Source organism: Grammomys surdaster, unplaced genomic scaffold (assembly GCF_004785775.1).
Source record: "Grammomys surdaster isolate TR1022 unplaced genomic scaffold, NIH_TR_1.0 125863, whole genome shotgun sequence".
Taxonomy (NCBI): domain Eukaryota; kingdom Metazoa; phylum Chordata; class Mammalia; order Rodentia; family Muridae; genus Grammomys; species Grammomys surdaster.
This window is the reverse complement of record NW_021620689.1, coordinates 1,864,479-1,885,428: the sequence shown is the minus strand read 5'-3', so window position 1 is coordinate 1,885,428 and position 20,950 is coordinate 1,864,479. Positions and strand designations below refer to the sequence as shown.

At 48.2% G+C, this 20,950-nt stretch overlaps 2 protein-coding genes across 3 annotated transcripts in view; one reads left to right on the top strand and one right to left on the bottom strand.

Annotated features, from left to right (window-relative positions):
• Epha10 (EPH receptor A10) overlaps window positions 1-4,137 on the top strand; it is a 33,870-nt gene extending 29,733 nt beyond the window's left edge. The window contains exons 13-17 of one of the 2 annotated variants that reach the window (XM_028790134.1): window positions 204-407; window positions 677-826; window positions 1,001-1,194; window positions 1,519-1,674; window positions 1,848-4,137. In XM_028790134.1, the coding sequence (XP_028645967.1) occupies window positions 204-407; window positions 677-826; window positions 1,001-1,194; window positions 1,519-1,674; window positions 1,848-1,962 (819 nt within the window). In that variant the 3' untranslated portion in view covers window positions 1,963-4,137. The remainder of the gene's footprint in view (window positions 1-203; window positions 408-676; window positions 827-1,000; window positions 1,195-1,518; window positions 1,675-1,847) is intronic. The other variant, XM_028790133.1, reaches the window with a different exon arrangement.
• An 860-nt stretch (window positions 4,138-4,997) lies between these two features.
• Window positions 4,998-20,950, bottom strand: part of Cdca8 (cell division cycle associated 8) — a 17,650-nt gene continuing 1,697 nt past the window's right edge. Inside the window, exons 4-11 of the mRNA XM_028790144.1 lie at window positions 18,614-18,654; window positions 13,954-14,026; window positions 10,755-10,858; window positions 9,186-9,247; window positions 8,429-8,521; window positions 7,005-7,131; window positions 6,278-6,364; window positions 4,998-5,590 (exon numbers count right to left, since the gene is read on the bottom strand). Of these exons, the coding sequence (XP_028645977.1) occupies window positions 5,546-5,590; window positions 6,278-6,364; window positions 7,005-7,131; window positions 8,429-8,521; window positions 9,186-9,247; window positions 10,755-10,858; window positions 13,954-14,026; window positions 18,614-18,654 (632 nt within the window). The 3' untranslated portion in view covers window positions 4,998-5,545. The remainder of the gene's footprint in view (window positions 5,591-6,277; window positions 6,365-7,004; window positions 7,132-8,428; window positions 8,522-9,185; window positions 9,248-10,754; window positions 10,859-13,953; window positions 14,027-18,613; window positions 18,655-20,950) is intronic.

Here is a 20,950-nt window from a genome sequence, read left to right as displayed (position 1 = left end):
TAACCAGTTGGACCCCTGGGTGGGAAAGTACCAATGACATTTTTTTTGGCCCTTCTCTTTTTCTCTTGGGGCTTGGGGTTGCCAATGCTCCCACTGGGCAGGCTGACATGACGCTCACAGTACACTGAATCCCAGAGGAACTTAGTGGTTTCCTGGATGATCTGAGTGTATGGCCCTGGCTTCAGTCCTCACCCATTCCATAGCATCACGAAGGGGAGCTGGTGGCTGTGCAGCTGATGGGTCTGCTGCCTGGGCTGGCATCAGCCATGAAGTATCTGTCAGAGATGGGCTACGTTCACCGGGGCCTTGCAGCCCGCCGAGTGCTCGTCAGCAGTGGCCTCATCTGTAAGATCTCTGGCTTTGGGCGGGGTCCCCGGGACCGAGCAGAAGCTGTCTACACCACCATGGTAAGGAGTTCCCTTCTCTGGTTCCACATGCTGCTTCTCCTGCTGGCCATACCCAGCAGCCCCATGGTCTCCATATCTATGCCCTGCCTCTTTCCCTGCCTGGTGTCTCCCCTTGGGTGGTACCACACCTGTGTCAGCTGGGCAGCTTCCTCAGATGTGCCGGGGTGAGGGGAAGACATGTGGGACTGGCTGTGGGTGCTGGTGGCCTGCCTGGATGTAGCCTGCTGGTGACTCAAGGTTTTCCTGCTCTTCCCTGCTTACCCACCTAGAGTGGCAGGAGCCCAGCGCTCTGGGCAGCTCCTGAGACTCTACAGTTTGGCCACTTCAGTTCTGCTAGTGATGTATGGAGCTTTGGCATTGTCATGTGGGAGGTGATGGCCTTTGGGGAGCGGCCCTACTGGGACATGTCCGGACAAGACGTAAGTGACTTATGGCTCCAGCTCCCTGACCTTTGACCTACTGGTTCCCAGACCTCTCTTTTACTCCCATCCTGCCTAGAGTCCCTGGGATGGTGGTGGTGGTGGCGGTGGGGTGTGTCGGTATGTGTTGGGTAATTGGAAGTATTGTGTCTGCTCCCCATCTCTGGAGCCTAGGTAATCAAGGCCGTGGAGGATGGCTTCCGGCTGCCACCTCCCAGGAACTGTCCCTCCCAACTGCACCGATTGATGCTTGAGTGCTGGCAGAAAGACCCAGGTGAGCGGCCCAGGTTCTCCCAGATCCACAGCATCCTGAGCAAGATGGGGCAGGAACCAGAGCCCTCCAAGTGTGCCTCGTCCACCGGTCTCAGGTACATCCTCACTGACCCCTAAGCCAGGTCAGTCAGCCAAACTATCACCTGTCTGTAAATAGTCTCCCAAATCCCCATGGCAACCAAACCACCATTGTCCAGACCGGACAGACATCCCTACCTGCTACAGGCACATCTTACCTCATCAGGCAGCCATGGCCTGGGACTTGCCCTTTAGTTGGTTCAGCCCTCCACTTGCTTGAGTATCCTTATCCACTTCTTCAGAGGCTTTCGGGGTGCCCACGAGAGGCACGTTCGTCACCGGGTGTGCTCACCTTACTTTTCCCCCTGTCCTTTCCTGAGCTGCTTCTCTCTGCTTCTCAGGCCTCCCACCCCCCTGGCAGACCGTGCCTTCTCTACCTTCCCCTCCTTTGGCTCCGTGGGTGCCTGGCTGGAGGCCCTAGACCTGTGCCGCTACAAGGACAACTTCTCTGCAGCAGGCTATGGGAGCCTGGAGGCCGTGGCTGAGATGACTGCCCAGTGAGTCTAAGAAACCAGGGCCAGGGTTCAGGGAACCCAACCTACATGGGAAAACCCTACCTGTCCTGGTCCTGGTCCTTTCCCTGTCCAGAGAAGGGGAAGTAGAGGGTTGGCTCCATGGGAGGGGTAGGAGAGGAACTGGCTTAGTTGAATGTAACCATTCCTCTTTGCAGGGACCTGGGGAGTCTTGGTATCTCTTCTGTGGAGCATCGAGAGGCCCTCCTTAGTGGGATCAGTGCCCTGCAGACTCGAGTGCTACAGCTACAGGGTCAGGGGGTGCAGGTGTGAGCAGCTCAGCCCTGCCCAAGGACCTGCAAGCTACACTCCCCTAGGGTGGGAAGAGTGCTTTTACTCTTAGTGGGCCCTGAGCTGGTTGGTACCATGTTGTCCCATTTCATTTTTCCTCTCAACACCTTGCTGACCAAGTGGTCCTAAAATGAGGTTCAGATCCCAGGAAAGGACCCCAGATATAACAGTAGGAAGAAGGTTAGGGTGTCAAGGGAAGGTTGGGGTGTCAAGGGTGTTGGTTTGGGAAGACAGTTTGAGTTGTCCTGTTCACTTGGGCTTCCACAGTCATTGGGGATTGGGCCTAATCAGTAGGCATCTCATTTCCCCAGAGAGCTTTTGACTTGCCAGGCAGTGAGTCCCTGAGAGTGACCCATTGGCTCTGGCAGGGACCACAGCTGCCTAGGCACCTGAGTATGGGAGCCTCAGCCAGTGGGTAGTGTCCCTTACGTCCTGTGCCTTGGCTAGGTCTATCTGCACACTGGTGCCAAGGCCCTAGCAGGCAAGTGGTGCTGAGCTCAGGGACTGGACCCCCAGATGGAAACTCCAGAGTTGATGGCTTACTGCCTTGGGGCAGGCAGTTCAGGATGAGGGCCAAGCTCCTAATAGGTCACACAAAGTCCTGGTGCTTGCCCCAGCCCGGATGTCTGATTTGACTGGAACTGATTTCAGAAGAGCACAACAGAGGCTTATTCTGCATTCTGGAGGGTGGAGGAGAAAGAGCCTGAGGGAGTGGTTTGATAGGCTGGTCTAACCCCACTATATACTTGGGGAAGTCAGAGCCTATATATAGTCTCGGAGCCAGGGTTAATGCCAGACCAAAATCCAGGGAGAAGCCTAGCCCTAGAGAGCTTGTCCTGCCCTATGGCACCAGCACTCTTCCTGGGCAGCACAGTGAGTCCTCTCTGGGTGAGCCCCTTCAGGCTGTTCTGTCCCTGTACACTACATATAGTCCCCCTCCAGAGTGCCTCCCTGTGTGCTGTTCAGAGCTCTTGAAGGAGTATGGTGCTAAGCTGACCTATCTGCAAGGGCCCTGGCAGCTTTGAGACCCTGAGACCAAAGCCATCCCAGGAGGGCAGAAAGGCTGCTGGATGTGGACTGGACCACTGGGGCTAAGTTTGTCTACATGACCCCTGATGGATATCTGTTTTGCTATGGTAGGGAGGAGGGGTGGCATGGGCTGAGACAGCAGGTAGGAGTGGAGAGGGGGAGGCAGGGTAGAGAGCACCTTTGGAGCGTGCACACTAGGAAGGGATCCCCCTGAGGCACAGGGAAATGGGCAGGTGGACTGTGGATTATGTTTGTGTAGCCAGGGAGTTGAGGGTGTCCAAAAAAGGCTTCTTAAAGTCAAAATTGAATAAGGCCTTGAGGGGTAGGGTGTTCTCAGCTTAGGATGAATAGAGTCATCATCAGGCTTGGAATCCAGGCAAGGACGTCTAACAGAAAGCCTGGAGGCGGGGCTGGAAACCATAATGCATCTTTGGGGAGTACCCACAGTGGGGAGCAGTGATTCCTAGCAGTGCCTTTGGCCTTGACCTGACAGCAGCTCTTTCTTCCTTAGAGTCTACCCCATTTCTAGCTCTCTGCACGCCTGACTGAGCTCAATGACTGTAGGAATACTGGGGTAGACTGGGATACTGCTCCCACCTTTGACAGCACTGGGGGAATAGAAACATCCCCACATGCTCTTCCTTCATCCTCCCTCCTTGGGAAACTGGCCCAACATCTAAGGCTCATGGGACCAGTGCCCTGTCTTGGGTGATCGGAACCTCACTCCCATCTCCAGCTACATCAGTCATTAAGGTCAAACTCCTCCCCTCCGCAGCTGTTTGCAGAGGGGTCCCTGGCTGTGCTGGCAGGACTTCGGTGTCCAGGGTAGACCTTCCCTCTCATGAGGAGGTCCTAGAATCCTGAGGGCTCCCAGGCCTCAGCCCTGCACAGGCACCAGCATGATACAGGGTGCTGGGTCACTGGGGACCCTCCACAGATCTATTTTTATATATGGAGCTGTTGACTGGACAAATGGAGGCCATCTGCAACCCACATTGCCCTGTCACCTACCCAGGGAGGGAGGGACTGGTTGTGGGTAGAGGCTCCCACATGGAACTCTGGAGATGTGTTTATATTTCTGGGTTCTATATGCAGTACCAAGTAATAAAAACTTGTCTGTGATGGTCCTCCTGTGTGGCACTGTTGATGCACAGAGCAGCTGTGAGTGGGGATCCCGAGCACAGCCTGGGTATGCATGTGCCTGAGAACCTTCTTTGTGGATTGTCTGTTTCTGCTATGAAGAATGCAAGTCTAGTAGAGGCTCAGGGCATGAGACTGGACGAGGGCAAGGGGCATATGGGACACACTGGGTGTCACGAGGCGGCTTCACAAAACCAGTCAAGTCAAGGTGCTGGAGGAATCGGTACCTATGGCTTTTGTGGAGCTGGGGACAGGAAATGACTGGTTGGGTTATAGATGGCCACGTGAGCTGCTCCAAGACCGAGACAGTTTAGGACACAGGTGGATAGCTTGGACCTTGGAGCATAGATGTGAGCTAGAGACTTTCTCTAGGGTCACCACAGAAAGCTGAAGCCACTATGGGAGGGAGGCCGCCCAGTGAGCACAGGGAGTAGGAGGGAATCCTGGAGAAGCTCCAATTACAAGGTAGCTGAATGGAGGGACCCAGGAGCCCAACTGCAAGGAGCCGTAGAAAGGAGAAGACAACCAGTGTGGAAAGCTGGACGACAGGAGAGACCTCCCTCAGCCCCAGGACTGAAGTGAGCAAGAAGCATGATGGGTAGGTGCCCTGCCCTCTTGGCCAAGTCCCACACTCTGACGTTCTTCAGTTTATCCTCCTCAGCTCCTGGGACAGAGGGTGGGGAACACACCTGGCCTGAGTTACCACAGCCCTGGATCCTGTGGTCCCTTTTGAGGTGAGATTTTGCCCACAGAAAATGTTCCATACTCCTGAGAAGGCAGCTGTTTAGGCTGCCCACATAGCTGCAGCTCCCAACCAACCAAAGTGAGGCAGATACCGGAGTACTGACTTAAAAACTACAGCAAATGAAGATTTATTGAAAACAGCAAGCTTTCAGTAGAACAAATCAGCTGAGATGGTAACTACTCAGAATGATGTGTATAAAAGCCTCAGCAAAAGAAAACCAACTTGGAACACAACTGCCCACAGAGGACAGAAATAACAACAGAACATAACAGGGAGAGCCATGCACCTAGACCTGCAAGGAGCGCAGACCCAATGCTGACTGCATAGCCTACCTGGGCCCTGCCTGGGGCGAAGGTTACACTTGCCCTCTAGGACAATGTTCTAAGCAGTGTACAGCCTTGTGGGACCTCGAACCATAGACAGTTCTCAGTCACTCCGCACCAGGCACATAAAGACCCTGACTAACCCTGTGTTCCCCATCTAAATTCCCACTAAATAGAAGTGTACAGCACAGCAAGACCCCACAGCTGTCAGAAACAAAGCACCATTGCAGATGTTGGCAGGTGAAGCACCCCACAGAAGGAGTGAAGGACAGATGTGCGAGTTCTGCTACAGCAGTCCCTGCTGCCACCCGTGTGCCCTGCTGTCTTCTCATCGGCCCGTCCGTATGCTGCTGCAGATCTGGGCAAGGCGGCTCTAAACAAGGAGAGAGGTCATTCAGGATGTGGCTGGCACGCTAGCCCAGTCAGCTCTTAGTCTACTCAAGCACAGGACTGTTTTTAAAGATATATTTTATGTGTGTGGAGGTGTCTAGTGTTTGTGGAAGCCAGAAGAGGCACTGGATCCCCTGGAACCGGAGTTAGATGAATTGCCATGTTTGCTGGAAGCCAAACCTGGGTTCTCTGCAGGAGCAAGTGCTCTTAAGCACTGAGCTGTCTCTCTAGTTTCCCAAGCCTGGATCTGAGTGATTCTTCCTTCTGTTGGTTTTTTTTTTTGTATTGTAAACTGACCAGCGAGTAGGTGGAGACTCATTTCTTAAATGAAACAGTGAGGCCCACGGATGCTGGAGGATGACTCTCACCTGACGTCTATGAGACCTTAGTACATAGTTAGGATCCCAGCTCCAGGCCTGGCCTATCCCTGTGATCCCCTCCACTGACGTCCATAAGGGTGGGCCTCCAGCAGCCATGCCTGTAGCCCAAGCTCCCACCCTCAGCCAAGCACAGGTGACCGTCTGCCCCTCTTGAGAATTTAAACTGAGACAGCAAATGGATCAGTGCTGGCAGTGGGCAGTAAAGTAAGAGCTGGGTTATGCTCCTCAGAGCCCACAAAGGCCAGTGTCAAGGGCAACCTCCTCCCTGTGGAGATCAATCTGGGACTCACCGAGAGTTTCTTAATGTTTCCCAAGGCCTCTGGATTCAGCTGAGCAATATCAACCCTCTGCAAGTCACTGGCCAATAACCGCAAGCTCTAGATGGGGGGGCAGGGGGGGAATGACACACTTTCAGACTGGAACAATCAGCCAGTGTACCCAGGGTCTCCTTGATATTCTGCATATAGTGACAGAAATCAGCAGGGATGGAGAGATGACAATGAGGGTGGATGCTAGACCTCAGGAGACAGTGACACCATCAGTGAGTGGGCCACTGGCTCAGTTATACAAGTACAATACCACACAACATCAGAGGTCAGTCCCCTCCTCTCATGCAGGCCCAACTGGTTAACCTGCTCTCCAAAGCACCAAGAAGCCAGGCCAGCCTGTCTTAGGATCTCTGAAGACTGCTGAGTTGGAGCTCCACAGGTCCACCCCAGCTGTGCCCTCCTCTGCACTCCCTCTAGTACCCGTTACTGTTACACTACAGATAGGAACACTCCAAGCCCACTGTGCCCACTGGGATGCTTCTCAAGGGCAGCAGAAGGCAGGTGAAGGGCAGCTGGGCCTCGAGCCTGGGAGACAACACTAGCTCGGAGTGCTGAGGCAGTGTGATCAGGACCCACCCTCTGAGCGACTCTTCAGTGTCTCTGAAGCAGGGGCTGGCAGACAACTCAGGGAAAAGAGAGGTCTCACTGTGCAGCACACTGTGGCCTGGCTTTCCAGGGTGCCACTTACCGCACCGCCACCTATGGGCACACTCAGGGAGATCTCTTTGCTGTCTGCGAGAGGGCTGCCGTTGATGGAGATGTTGTAAACCTGCTCTTTGGCTGCTGGAGTGCGTAGCCCTGGAGTCTTGAAGACCCTAAAAGGTGGAGATCTCCGTGAAGATGGCTGGGCAGACTGAATGACACCTTCACAAACCCTTCCAATCCCATCTTATCTCAAGCTGTAGTTTTCAAGTCACATATTCCTAAGGTGGCAAATCCTAAATTTAGGGAAAATATTTTTAAAGCTGTAATGACTGAACACAGCTGGAGAAAGGAAGCTGCACTTATCAAACGTGCATCCAGCAAAAGCCAACCTGTACCCAAGCAAACTGAAGGCCAAAGCTCTGCACAGGTGCCCATCACCCACCCATGCATAGAACCAAGCACATGGGGTCCTGTGCTCCCATCCTGAGGAACTCTCCAGGTCAAAAGCAGCTGATTCCCAGACTACATCACAGTGACCCCCAGACCACCAAACTGTGACACATTTCTTCCAAAATGGGGTTCCCTGGCTGTCTCTAGAGACAGTGGAGCAGAAATGAAAAGCATCAAGTCTGCTCACTTCCTGTTCTCCTCCTTAGAAGTTACAGGTCTTACTTCCTTATCCTTCCACGGGGAGCGAGCAACAGGGACACATAGCACCCTTGTTCCTTTTCTCTAAGAAGGGTCTCTTATAGCCCAGGTTGGTCTTAAACTGGCTAGCTGTATAGCCAAGGATGACCTTGAACTGACCTTCTTGCCTCCAGCTCCCGAAGGCTGGGATTACCTGCTGGGATCTCCAGTCCATGCTACCACCACTCCTCCTTAAAGACTCTGCACAGGTTTCCTACCTGGTCAACCAGCCCCAAGGCAGGCATTAACTTCTGCTGTAAACAGGCTTGCTCCGTGGGCTTCAGGAAAGGTGGTATCACTTTTCTTCTTTCCAAAGTACAGAAGTAAGCAACTACTCATTTAAATGCCATCTGACCAGAATTAGAGAAGGCTATAAAAGCAGAGGCTTTTGGGCTGGTGAGATGGCTCAGTAGTTAAGAGCACTGACCGCTCTTCTGGAGGTCATGAGTTCAAATCCCAGCAACCACATGGTGGCTCACAACCACCCTCAATGAGATCTGATGCCCTCATATGGGTGTCTGAAGACAGCGACAGTGTGCTTACATATAATAAATAAATAAATATCTTAACAAACAAACAAACAAACAAACAAAGCAGAGGCTTTCCAGTCACCACAAGCCTATGCTCTTGTCAGGTGAGGAACTGAAAACAGGGTCAGGGCAGGAGCCAACAGTGGGAACCTCAGCCATGCTCTGAGGTGTCCCATGCCAAATACTCAGGTGCATCACCTGCACTACCAACTGGGCTCCACCCAATCCCACTGCTGCTCTTGGTACTCACCGGGAATCAAACCGAGGTGTCATGCCTGGGGTTGGTTTCACCAGGGATGGCTCCAGCCTGCTCATAGCTGGCGTTACAAAGTCATGGCTTAACCTGCAGGTAAGATACAGCCATGAGGGGTTTCAAGTCACAGGTGCAAGGATGACAGTAGCCACAGAGGTCATGTCACATGTGCCCTGTACCCATCACATTGTGTAGCCTCCGAGTTGCCTGGGAGGGAGCACTGTTTCCATCCATTTACGGCTGCAGATGCTCATCACAGTAAGGAATTTCCCTACGGTCGTCCAGCAGTGAGGAGCAGGCAGGCTGAGGCCCACAGTCTGTGGCAGCATGTGAATTCCAAGCCAGGAGGAAGAGCAGGAAAGGCTCCCACTCTCTCTGGCAGCTGGCTAACATTCGCAGTCGGTGCCCTGGTATGGCCTGCTCTCCTTCAAATACATGTCCCCAAGTTGTTGTCCCTTCCTCACAAAGGGTTCCTAGGGAGTCCCTGAAATCCACTTGAACCCATTGAGATTCCTAACTTAGCAGGGCCAGGAGGGGCATTTCAAGAAAGTATGGGGCTGGAAAAAGGGCTCTATGGTTAAAAGCACTTCCTGCTTTTCCAAAGGACCCGAATTCGGTCCCCAGTACCCATACTGGGCAGCTCTAGCTGCTAGCACCTCATTCCCAAGAGCCCTGCCTGCCTCTATTTCTGCCACACTGAAGGGGGTTCTCCAAGAAAAGCAAACAACACATCTATCCCTAGAAAACCAATCACCTTTTGCTTCGGCTTCTTCCTCGAATGGACTGGGCTCTCTTAGACGGAAGGCATCTTTTGACCTAAAGGCACAAACCTCAAGTCACTTAAAGCCTGGCAAAGAAGAAAAGAAAGATAAAAAACAGAAGAGAAGAAGAACTGGCTTTTGAAAGGAAAAATAAACTCAACAAAGAGGGTTCATCACAGTTGAACACAATGGTACCAGATAGGCTGAGGCAGGGGAACAGTGAGTTTAAGGCCAGCCTGGGCTATACAGTCAGACTGCTTTAAACCTAACCAAACACACAGGGGCCACTGTAGAGAATTTAGTGGTTAAAATATGTACAATCTGAGAACTCTTTATGTATATGCACGTGTGTGCACTCAGACACAAGTGGACCTGGAGACCAGAGACACATGCTGGGTGTTATCCTCCAGTGTTCTACCTTGTTCGAGACAGACTCTCACTGAACTTGGAGCTAGTCAGGGTGGTTTGTTCCCACTACTTCCCTAAAGTACCACTATAGGGTCACCCAGGACATCCTAGGTGCCCAATGCAGGGAATCCTCTGCAGTCCTAACCTGGTATGGGAATACCTGACAAGAATTCTGTGCCTCTCCCCTGACCCCACCCCATCTCTCTTTCTGGTTGACTGTGTGAGTTTTTGTCAGGAAATCAGGAATTCCTTTCCCTCCCCCCTCTAGTGCCCACATGAATGTACAAAGACCCAGGTGTTAGAATATCTCTTCTCTCCTCCATCCTGCTATTCCATCTAGCCCAGATGTCCTGGGAAGCCAGGGAAGGCAGCTGGCAGGCGCTCCCCTGGCACCTTAACTAGTCACTCTGCCTCCAGGGATAGTCCAGAACGCATTTATCATCTCTGTTTTCTTCTTTCCTAGGCCAACAGAGCATACTTTTCTTCATAGGATGCACCCCAAAAATCACCCTTATTTATTTATTTATTTATTTATTTATTTATTTATTTATTTTAAATAGGCATTAAACTTCAGGTTATCCTGGCTGGGTGCCTTGCCCTCTTCCATTTATTCTGAGTAGTTGGTTTTTACTGGCCTCCATTTCTCTTGCAGCTTCTATCCCAGCCAAACCAAACCTCTTCCTAATCCTCACAAAGATTCTCTTCGCCTGTCCCAAGCTCTTGTTCCCTTCTGTGTGTGTTCTAAGCGTCCCGCTTCCTCCTCTTCCTGATGTACACTTTATACTTGCACCAAGGGGCAACCTGTGCGCTCTGACAGAGTGTAGTCTTCTCTTCTGTGAGCTCTGCCAGCACAGCACTGCATTCCACATTCAAAAAACACAAAACTGCTTTATGTGCATGGGTGCTTTGTCTGCAGGTGTGTATGTGTGACACTGTGCCCGGGGCTGTGGAGGCAAGATGTCAGAGAGCTAGGGACTGGAGTTATACACAGTTGTGAGCCACCATGTGGGCACTAGGAAGTGAACAGAGGTCCTCTGCAAGAGAAGGCCATGCGCTAACTGCCAAACCATCTCTCCAGCCTCAGCCCACACATTTCTGTACTTGTGGGTCTCCTGCTGGCACTGATTCTTAACAAAACTTGACTCCCTACTTACTCTTGCAGATCGAAGATTCTTATGGCTCTTTCTTCTTCTTCTTCCTCCTTCTTCTTCATCTTCTTCTTCCTTTATTGCTTCATCCACCTCGATTACCTTTCGCTCTATAAGAAGCAGTTTTAAGGGTTATTTCTGTCAGAACCTGTTCTGCTCAGTGGAGTTCACAGCACTTCCTTCCATGTAAAAGCCCCTTAAAAATGAGAATTTGTTACTTCCACTAGAATCATTCATTCATCTTAAACAACCCTGGTAATCCTTGTTTTCTCCCAAGATAATTATGTCATTTATAAATAGTAATGTAATAACTAGTAGGTTTGTTTTTTTTTGTTTTTCAAGACAGGGTTTCTCTGTGTAGTCCTGGCTGTCCTGGAACTCTCTCTGTAGACCAGGCTGGCCTTGAACTCAGAAATCCGCCTGCCTCTGCCTCCCAAGTGCTGGGATTAAAGTCGTGCGCCACCACTGCCCGGCTGGCTTGCTTTCCTTCTTTCTTTCTTCCTTTCCTCCCTCCCTCCCTCCCTCCCTTCCTTCCTTCCTTCTAATAACTACTACTTTTTAACATGTGTTTCATATTGTCAATGGGTCTTTTGTTCATTCAATCCACAAATAACAACAGCAGGCACAATTTTAGTTGTCTCAGTTACAGACAAGGCAACTGGCAAGTCTTCATTAAAGCCAGCTCAACTAGAAAGCGGCAGTGCCAGGTGTCACGCTCATCTCATTGTCCTCTTTAGTAGTTTTTCCATTTGTGTGGTTTCTTTCTGTTTGTTTGTTTTTGATAGGGTATTGCTACATATCCTATGCTGGCTTCAAACTCACCACATAACCCAAGCTGCCCTCAAACTTGGAATTCTCACGCTTTAGCATCCCATGTTTAAATCCTCTTTTATAAAAGCCTTCCTGGAGGGTTAGAGACGGCATGGTTAAGAGCACTTGTTGCCCTTACAAAGGATTCAGATTCAGATCACAGCACACTCATGGTAGCTCCCACCTATGACTCCAATTCCAGGGGATCTGATGCCCTCCACTGACTTCCTCAGGCACTGGGTATGCATACGTAATTTTATATATGGACACACAAAAAAAATCATTTTTTTTTTTTTTTTTTTGGTTTTTCGAGACAAGGTTTCTCTGTGTAGCCCTGGCTGTCCTGGAACTCACTCTGTAGACCAGGCTAGCCTCGAACTCTCGAACTCAGAAATCCACCTGCCTCTGCCTCCCAAGTGGTGGGACTAAAGGCGTGCGCCACCACCGCCCGGCCACAAAATAAATCTTAAACAGAACAAAACAAATTATTATCAACAAACATTTTGTTACATAAATACAAGCTAGGAGCTAGAAAATCTCAAGCAGAGACTATATAAAGAAAATTCAGGTATTTATGAATATATATGTGTGTGTCTTGTGTGTATGTGTGTGTGTGTGTGTGTGTGTACATTTAGCCCAGGCTGGCCTCATACTCAACTCTGTAGCTTAGGCTGAGTTTGAACTACTCACACCCCTGCCTCCATCTCCCAAGTACTAGGAGGGTAGTTGTGTCCCACCATGTGTGGCTTTGCTGTTATTGTAAAACAGCGTCCCTTGTAGCTGTAACGTCAAAGGGTTATAAAAACACTTGCTAACCGTTGGTTGATGATGGTCCTGCTGTATTTAGTCCCAGGGATGAAACCAGAAGACACAGCCCATCTGCTAACCCTCACTTAGGTAAGCAAAACTCATGGAACACAAAGAGAAGGTGATTTTATCTAAATACCCAAGTGACAATGGAGGCCAGACATAATGGTACACACCTTTAATGCCAGTGCCTGTAAGGCAGGGACAGGTGGACCTCTGCCAGTTCAAGGCTAGCCTGGTCTATATAGTGAGTTCCAGGACAACCAGGGTTATGTAGACAGATCCCATCTTAAGAAAACAAAACCCAAACAAACAAACAGGAAAGAGATAGAGGACCTAGCACACTGAACAGGACTAGGAACGCTAGCCAAGTCCCATCCTATGTGGAGTGGGCAAACACCTCATGCTCTCTTCAATCTACAGGACAGGTGTGATGGATGGAAGCTCACAGAATTAGCAATGGTTCTGGTTCAGTGTTAAACGCCCTGGGAAGCGGCCTGCACATCCAGGCCATGGTTCAGGCCTGCCCTCACCACGGTTGAATGCATCGAGCTGCCGCTGAGCAATGACAGTGACATGTGGTCTAGTTTTTTTTTTTTTTTTTAAAGGTCCAGGCTCTAATTCACCCAACTTGATACCATGCTCACTACTTATAGCGTGGCAAGACAGTTCAGGAGGTAAACTTGTTGCTGCCATGCCTTATATCCTGAGTCCAGTCTCTTTGACCCACATCTACAGTGAGAGAGAACCTGCTACTGTAATCTGTCCTATCAGCATACACCACCCTACTCCCAAATAAGTAAATGTAACAAGTCTCACAGTATGGGACATACATGTGACATGATTTTGCACAAACAGGTCCATGAATGCAGCCACAAGAACTCAAATGCTGACAAAAGTGTTTCTCTGAGATTCTCTTCAGGCCTGCTGAGGATGCCAGGGAGTCTCACTCATACTTCTGGAGAAAGTGTGCTGACTGAGGCCTGTCTTCAGCACAGATTTCCCCCTTCTTTCACTTCTACTTTAGCTCACACATTAGTCTTCCAACCGCTGAATACAGTGACCCAAAGCAAAATTTTATACGTAACAAAACCAAGGGCCAGAGAGACACACCAATGAGGCCCAGTCTGAGTAGCCAACAAAGCTCCCTGGATCTCAGCTCTCTGTTCCACAAGGGTTTGAAATGCACTGTCTCTAACCTCAGCACTGAGGCAGGAGGATAGCCAGCTCCAGGCTCACTTATGTTGTACACTGAGACTCTGACTTAAATCATTAAAGGTCTTGGGAGATGGTTAATAGATAACATGCTTACCATGTAAGCAAGTGTGAGGAATGGAGTTCAGACACACAGAACCCAGGGCAATGCCCATCAATAATCCCAGCCTTTGGTGGATGGAGACAGGGCATGTGACATGCTGGCTAATTAGACTGGCTGAAGAGGCAAGCTCTGAGTTCAGCAAGAGACTGTCTATAAAGTGGCTAACACCCAAGGTCAGCAGCCTCTACCTCCATACACACTCACACATTTATCTGCGCTCTCTCACACACCATATACATACACAAGATTATACAAAAGACAAGTACTCACTTTTAACAGACTTCAAAGGTGTCTGAATAGCTTCAGCTGTTAAATTGTTTATTTCTGTGATGTCTTGATCAGCCTGTGACAAACAGCCAGAAAGTGGTAGGCTTAGTCTAAGAAACAGTAAGTTAAGGTACAAACGAATTCTAAACTTATCACACAACTCAAGACCAAAGACCTTGCCCATAACTTGCTTCTGGCTATGCGTTCTTTCCTTGCTCTGGTTCCTTGTCTCTTCTGTCACACCTCAGAGGCAAACCACGATTAATTACTTCACTTGTTTAGGAGGGAGTTTACGGATTTGGCTGTGTCCATGTATGCATGCACGTACGTACATATGTATGTATGTATACGTACACACACGTACACATGTATGTTTATGTACACACACTTTGCAGAACGTGAAATGATTTTCCATTTTATTTGCATATTAGTTGTTTGAGACAGGGTCTTCCTACTCAGCCAAGAGGAGACTAGGTTCATAATCAGTCCTTCCTTCATGGGACACATGTAAACATGACTTGACACAGGAGGATGGGTAGACGGATAGAGACTGCAGACAGTGATCGGGAGATCACTCTGAGGCTGTCTATGCTGAGCTAGAAACAGTTCTCTAACAGACTAGTCTTGTCTACCATGCTGATAAAAAGGAAGCGGGACACTGCTACCAACTTTGCACCATCTGTAGTAATGACTGCAGGCTTTGAGCTCACTGCTGGTGGCAGGCCACTGACACAGTGTAAGAGTTAACACTACAGGCTTGTCTGCAAGGTTGGATTTTGGCTGTCTACTGAGACCAAGGATTCTAGGATTCCTCATTCCTGCCTAGAATAGCTCTCTCTGTGCTTAAATTTCATGCAAATTTAGTTTACATGTTATTAATACCTGCTTTTCTCTGCTAGGCAGAGGACGCCCAAGTGCCTAAGACTCAGGAAAATCTACATGGAGTCTTGAATGAGCTTGTATACTAAGACAACGGCTCAGGTACATTGAATTAAGCTTGTCCTGTGATTCCACTGGAGGGAGATTCCTGGAAGCTTATACCTGGCTTCCTCTGGTTTTGTTTTGTTAAGACAGGGTCACTCTGTGTATCCCTGGCTATCCTAGAATTCACTATGTAGACCAGGGTGGCCCCAATCTCTAGAGATCCAGGTACCACTGCCTTCTGAATGCTTGAATTAACGGGATACACCACCTGCCCAGCTGCTTGACTTCTTCTGAACTACATAGGACATGTCCTGTTTACCTTACTCATCTGCTTTGTACTCTTGGGATAAGTGTTATCGCCATGTGTATAACTATAGGCTGAGGCTTATCAATCTTCCCAGGGTACCGGTACCACACCAGCAACTCTACTGTTTGCAAGGCTGAGGCAGGAGAACCAACATGCTCAAGGAAGCCTGGCTACATGGTGGCCTTGGGAGCCCCAGTAAACCTAGGTCAGAGCCTGGTGGCCAAAGTATCATTCCTTTCCTGGGTTTCAAATCAAAGCTAAAGTTGGAATTCTTTCAATTTGGTGTGGTAGTGTTGGCTCTCCCACATTGCACCACAAGGCTTATTTGCAGTTCTGTGTCTGCCTAATTTAAAATGAGAGAGACATATTAGCTAATGAGTGTGATTCATCTAGAATGTTTTGAAACATTAAATCTGGGTCTCTGCAAGGGGATAAGTGAAATGAGTCATGGAACTTATTGCAATGAGAGAGAGTGTGGACTAAGATGCTTTCCCAGCTCCTGGTCTGCTTCACTGTTTCCATCCTTCTACAGCACACATAGCCAATGCTTTATCTTTCCCTAACTCAAGACTGCCTTCTAACTATCTTTTAACTTCTGACGCTGATGGATACCTGCTACTCTGCAAGGTCAAAATCGTTCTTTCTCTGTCCTGTCCAAATGGTGGCAACTAGTAACATGGCTGCTGGCCATCACAGACGTAGACTGCCTGAACAAATAAAGCCTTCATTTTTGCCTCCCTCTTTGCTGTTTTCAGTCTTGGGAGTGATGCTAGGAGCGAATATCAAAAGGGTCACAGTGCACCGAGTCTCTAGACAGGGTCAGGATCACTTGAGCAGTGTGGCATGGTAAGGCCAGTCTGTGACCCTCCTAGGCTGGGTCACAACTTAATGGGTTTAAATGGACTTAAGCTCCAAGGTTCTCTACTTCCCTTGCAAGTTTATGGTAAAAAGACCACAAGGAAGCTGTGAAAATAGAACTGATTCCCATGGATGGTTTAGGAATGACAAATCCATCCTTTCCTACGATACTGTGCGTAACATGAACCATGTCTGTGATCAAAAGTGTGCACTTTTCCCCAAACCAAGCCAGGATCCTAGGCTGGACACCATGAATTCAAGTCTAATACTAACCATCTAAGAACACTATCAGATCCTGTGGTCCCTCCCCACCACGTACCTAACGGCAGCCTTAAGTTACTTACCCTCCATTCTGACCCACTGGCTACAAATAGGGGTCCCCACTACTGTATGAGTCTAGAGCTGCTCTCTCAACTCCGAGAAATACTTTACTTCATGAATTATGTGTGCATGTGTCTAAGCCCTCGTGTGGTCAGAGGACAACTTTCATCAATGACTCTCTCCTTCTACCATCTGGGCTCCAGGTATTTAACCCAAGTTGCCAGTTGTAGCGTCTACCTATTGAGCTATTTTGCCAGCCCTACATTTGGCAGTTTATGATAGAAATTCTCACAAAGGGTATATATAGAAAGAGACTGTGGGGGAATAAAACATCCCTTCCCAAATACACTTCTCTGGCACCTTTCCAGCTGGTTACTCAGAATTACAGACCTCTATGGGTGGCCAGGCTGCCTCTGAGCAGCTCTTCTTTGGTGGAATCCACTCTACATTCTCTGCAGTAGCAAACAGCAGAGGTGGGCAGAGTCTTGACAGTGGAGTTCCCAGCTGCCTAAGATTTGCATAGGCAGACTGCAAGGCTAACACTGGCCTAGCCAGAGGTTAGATGGATGGCCCAGGAGACTGCTTATGTAAACAGGATAAACTTTGCTCTCCTTAGGATCTTTTCCTCACCTCCCATAATTTGCAGTCACCTCTTTCCCTCCAAGGGTCTCAAGCCCCTATTTTTAACCCTTTAAGTTTCTTTCCCTATCTTCTGAGGAATCCCCATATTCATCTACAGTTGTATGTTTATAAGCTAATCTGACCATTTCCAATTTACTTCATAGATTAACATTATTCATCCTCAGAGGGAAAAGGAAACACAAACTTCCCTACCAAATCCTAGATAGGGCAAAGTGTTGGGGAGAAGTCACAGAACTCCCATGTCCTTCCGCTGTGCACCTCTCCCCACTCTGGTAGTTCTCAAACCCTGTTTGTTTAGGGGTACATGGAGGAACACAGGCATGACTGACTGTTGGTCATTGGCCATCAGCTTACTTTTAGGCCTTTAGTCCTCTGAGGGTATAGCTTAGTTCCCCAGCAAACAGGACCTCATCCAGGATGACTGAGGACTTTCCACAGGTCATTTCATTAACACAAACCCAGGCAAGGCTAACAGATGCTTGCTGTGACTAGCAAAGGACTCTCACCACTCTAACCATGGAGTTGCACAGAAAAAAAGGCCAACTTTTCTAATATAAGATGGTCTCATAGTCTTATGAAACTATAAGGGGGCAGGGAGTAGGAACTGGACAGACAACTCTGGTTGAAAGTACTAGTTGTTCTTACAAAGGACCCAGGTTCAATTCCCAGGACCTACATGGTGGCTCACAATCATCTGTAACTCCAGTTCAAGGGATCCAGCACCTTCTTCTGACCCCCGTAACCAAACATGCGTGTGGTATACATACATCAGGCAAAACATACATGCACATTAAATAAATAAATCGTTAAGGGGGGTGATACAGAACATGTGGGCAAGAATGTAGATAAAATCCTCCAAATATACTTGTATACATTTGTTCTCTGGTACCCGTGGAGGTAGGCAGGAAGATCATGAATTCTAGGCCAGCCTGTGTGATTTCTCAGGAAATCAAAAAGTAAATAAAATAGAATAGTATTTGCATATAACTTAAAATGTCTTATAGTTTGTTTATTTTAAATTTTCTCTAAACAAATCAGAACATTTAACACAAGGTAAATACTATGCTAACAGTTGCTCAGTTGTAGTGCTTAGAGAATAAGTATGTAAATATTTAGTGTAGATACAATCTATTTGTTTCTGAGCATTTTTGACCCATAGTTGGTTGCAAGCCCAGAGGAAGAACTCACAGATGGAAGGGAGAGACTACCACACAGCACACTCCTCTTTTAGGACTGAGATTTCTTTGGACTTCATGTATGCTGTATCTTGACACAAGTATAAGAGTTGACACAGGGGCTGGAGAGATGGCTCAGCGGTTAAGAGCACTGACTGCTCTTCCAGAGGTCCTGAGTTCAAATCCCAGCAACCATATGGTGGCTCACAACCATCTGTAATGGGATTGGATGCCCTCTTCTGGTGTGTCTGAAGAGAGTGACAGTGTACTCATCAATAAAATAAATAAATAAATCTTAAAAAAAAAAAAAAAGAGTTGACACAGATAACACCCCCTGACAAACCTTTTCTACAGTATACACTCAGTAGTTGGATTTTTTTTTTGACAGAATTAAACTTACAAACTAACCAACTCAAAACCAAGATGGTTCACTTACTGTTGCTGCCTCTTCCAGGGCCTGCTTGTTTCCTCCTAGGGCTTTAAAAAGAACATCACATTTCGTTACTCTCAGGTTCGGATGATGACTGCCTTTCTAGCACTATCAGTTATCTTTCTCAAATGGATCAGCGAAGCCTTCCCTCTAGCTCTGTCTTTAGATCTCTCTCCAGTGTGGCCCTCCCAGTCACAGCTAGTGAGTCTACCATCTCTGTCCTCAGAGTTCCTGTTGTCTCCCAAACATGCTATCCTCAGAATCAGAGCTTTGATATTTGCTCAGTACAATTCTCTATACCCTAAAAACTTCTATTCATTATTTAAAACTCAAATGCCACGTTAAAACTGTTAATACTTCTATAATAGACTGCTTCAAACTGTAAATACTTATATACAAAGTACAGTAAATTATTCAAAAGCTACTAAAGCTACTCAGGTATCTACTCCTGCCTGAACTGAATTTGAGATCATATCCCTTGGTCCTGGCAGGAAGGTACAGAATGAAAGCTTAGGTGAGCTCATTACAAATTTTCGAGGGCCCAGCGGTGGTGGTGGTGGTGGTGGTGGTGGTGGTGGTGGTGGTGGTGGCGGCGGCGGCGGCGCACGCCTTTAATCCTGGCGCTTAGGAGGCGGAGGCAGGCAGATCTCAAGAGTCTGACATCAGCCTGTGTTACAGTATATTTGTGAACCTCAGGATTGTGTTGTTTACTAGAAAAACCTGTTTTTAGCTGTGGTGTGGCCCAGCCTTAACGCACATCTTTATTCCAAGAGCTTTTTGCTTGAGTACTGTAAACATGAAGTCAAGAGATAGACAGCTGACAGGAAGTGAGCATAGGATTATTAAGAAAACCATAGAGAGCAAGAGCAAGTCAGGAGGTGGACAGACACAGGAAGTGAGCATAGGATTATTAAGAAAACCATAGAGAGAAGAAAGAGCAAGTCAGGAGGTGGATAGACACATAGGAAGTAGAAGGGAGGGGCATTCGATTTAAAGGAGGTTTCTTGAGATGGCCCGAGAGGCACGCCTTCTAGCACATCAGCTGAGGAAGAAAGTCAGCTGGGTGTTTTCTCTGCTTCTCTGAGCTAGCAGGCTTTCACTCCAGCATCTGGCTTCCAAATCTTCATAGGTAAAAATCGAACTATTGAGATTTTGTTAAATCAACAAGCCTAGTCTAGAGAGTGAGCTCCAGGACAGCTGGGGCTACACAGAGAGACCCTGTCTCAAGAAAAAGAAAAAGACAAAAAACCAAGATGACTACAATTAAAAAAAAGAAAAAGAAATCCTCATGGAATCCTGGGTATACAGTTAAGATCTCAGGTCTTACAGATAGAATGCCTGGGGAGTAAACGGACTCTGCCTCCATATATGAGAACCTAAGTCATGAATCTCTCTGTGCTTTAATCTTAGCATTATAAAACTGGTCTACTTGCTGGTGGCACAGGACTTTGTAGATAGAGGCTGGTGGATTTCAAGTGTTTTCAAGGCCACCTTGATTTATATAAGAACCCCAGAATAGGCCGGGCGGTGGTGGCACATGCCTTTAATCCCAGCACTTGGGAGGCAGAGGCAGGTGGATTTCTGAGTTCGAGGCCAGCCTGGTCTACAGAGTGAGTTCCAGGACAGCCAGGGCTATACAGAGAAACCCTGTCTCGAAAAACAAAACAACAACAACAAAAAGAATCTCAGAATAGCCAGGGCCACAGACCAAACTGGCTTATCCTATTAATGCTTAATTCATACTTACTGGCAACCACTCCCATCTTTTTTGTAGTACTTGTATTTCTAAATTCTGTATGAATTTTTAAATGGTCCTTCTCCACTACCCTGTAAGTTTCTAGGGGCGAGGACAATGTCTACTTTTCCTAGGTGCATCTTTAGTACCTAGCATATGACTGACACTTTACTTTGTAGAAATGAATGAACAGATGGATTAATAAGGCATGACAGAAGAATCGTGATGCTCTTGTGAGCAAAACATGCACTTCCACCTAGGAAGAAAGAGACACACTGGTAGATATTAGTGATGAGAAAGGCAAGAGAGCGATTGGGAGCTCCCATGTTTCCTTGGAGGTTTCACACGTGATGGGAAACGGGTTGAGATTTTTCTCTCGTTAAAAAACCACTCCTGCCGGGCGGTGGTGGCGCACGCCTTTAATCCCAGCACTTGGGAGGCAGAGGCAGGCGGATTTCTGAGTTCGAGGCCAGCCTGGTCTACAGAGTGAGTTCCAGGACAGTCAGGGCTACACAGAGAAACCCTGTCTCGAAAAACCAAACAAACAAACAAACAAAAAAAAAAAAAAAAAAAAAAAACCACTCCTATTTTTGCAGTTCACAAGGGAT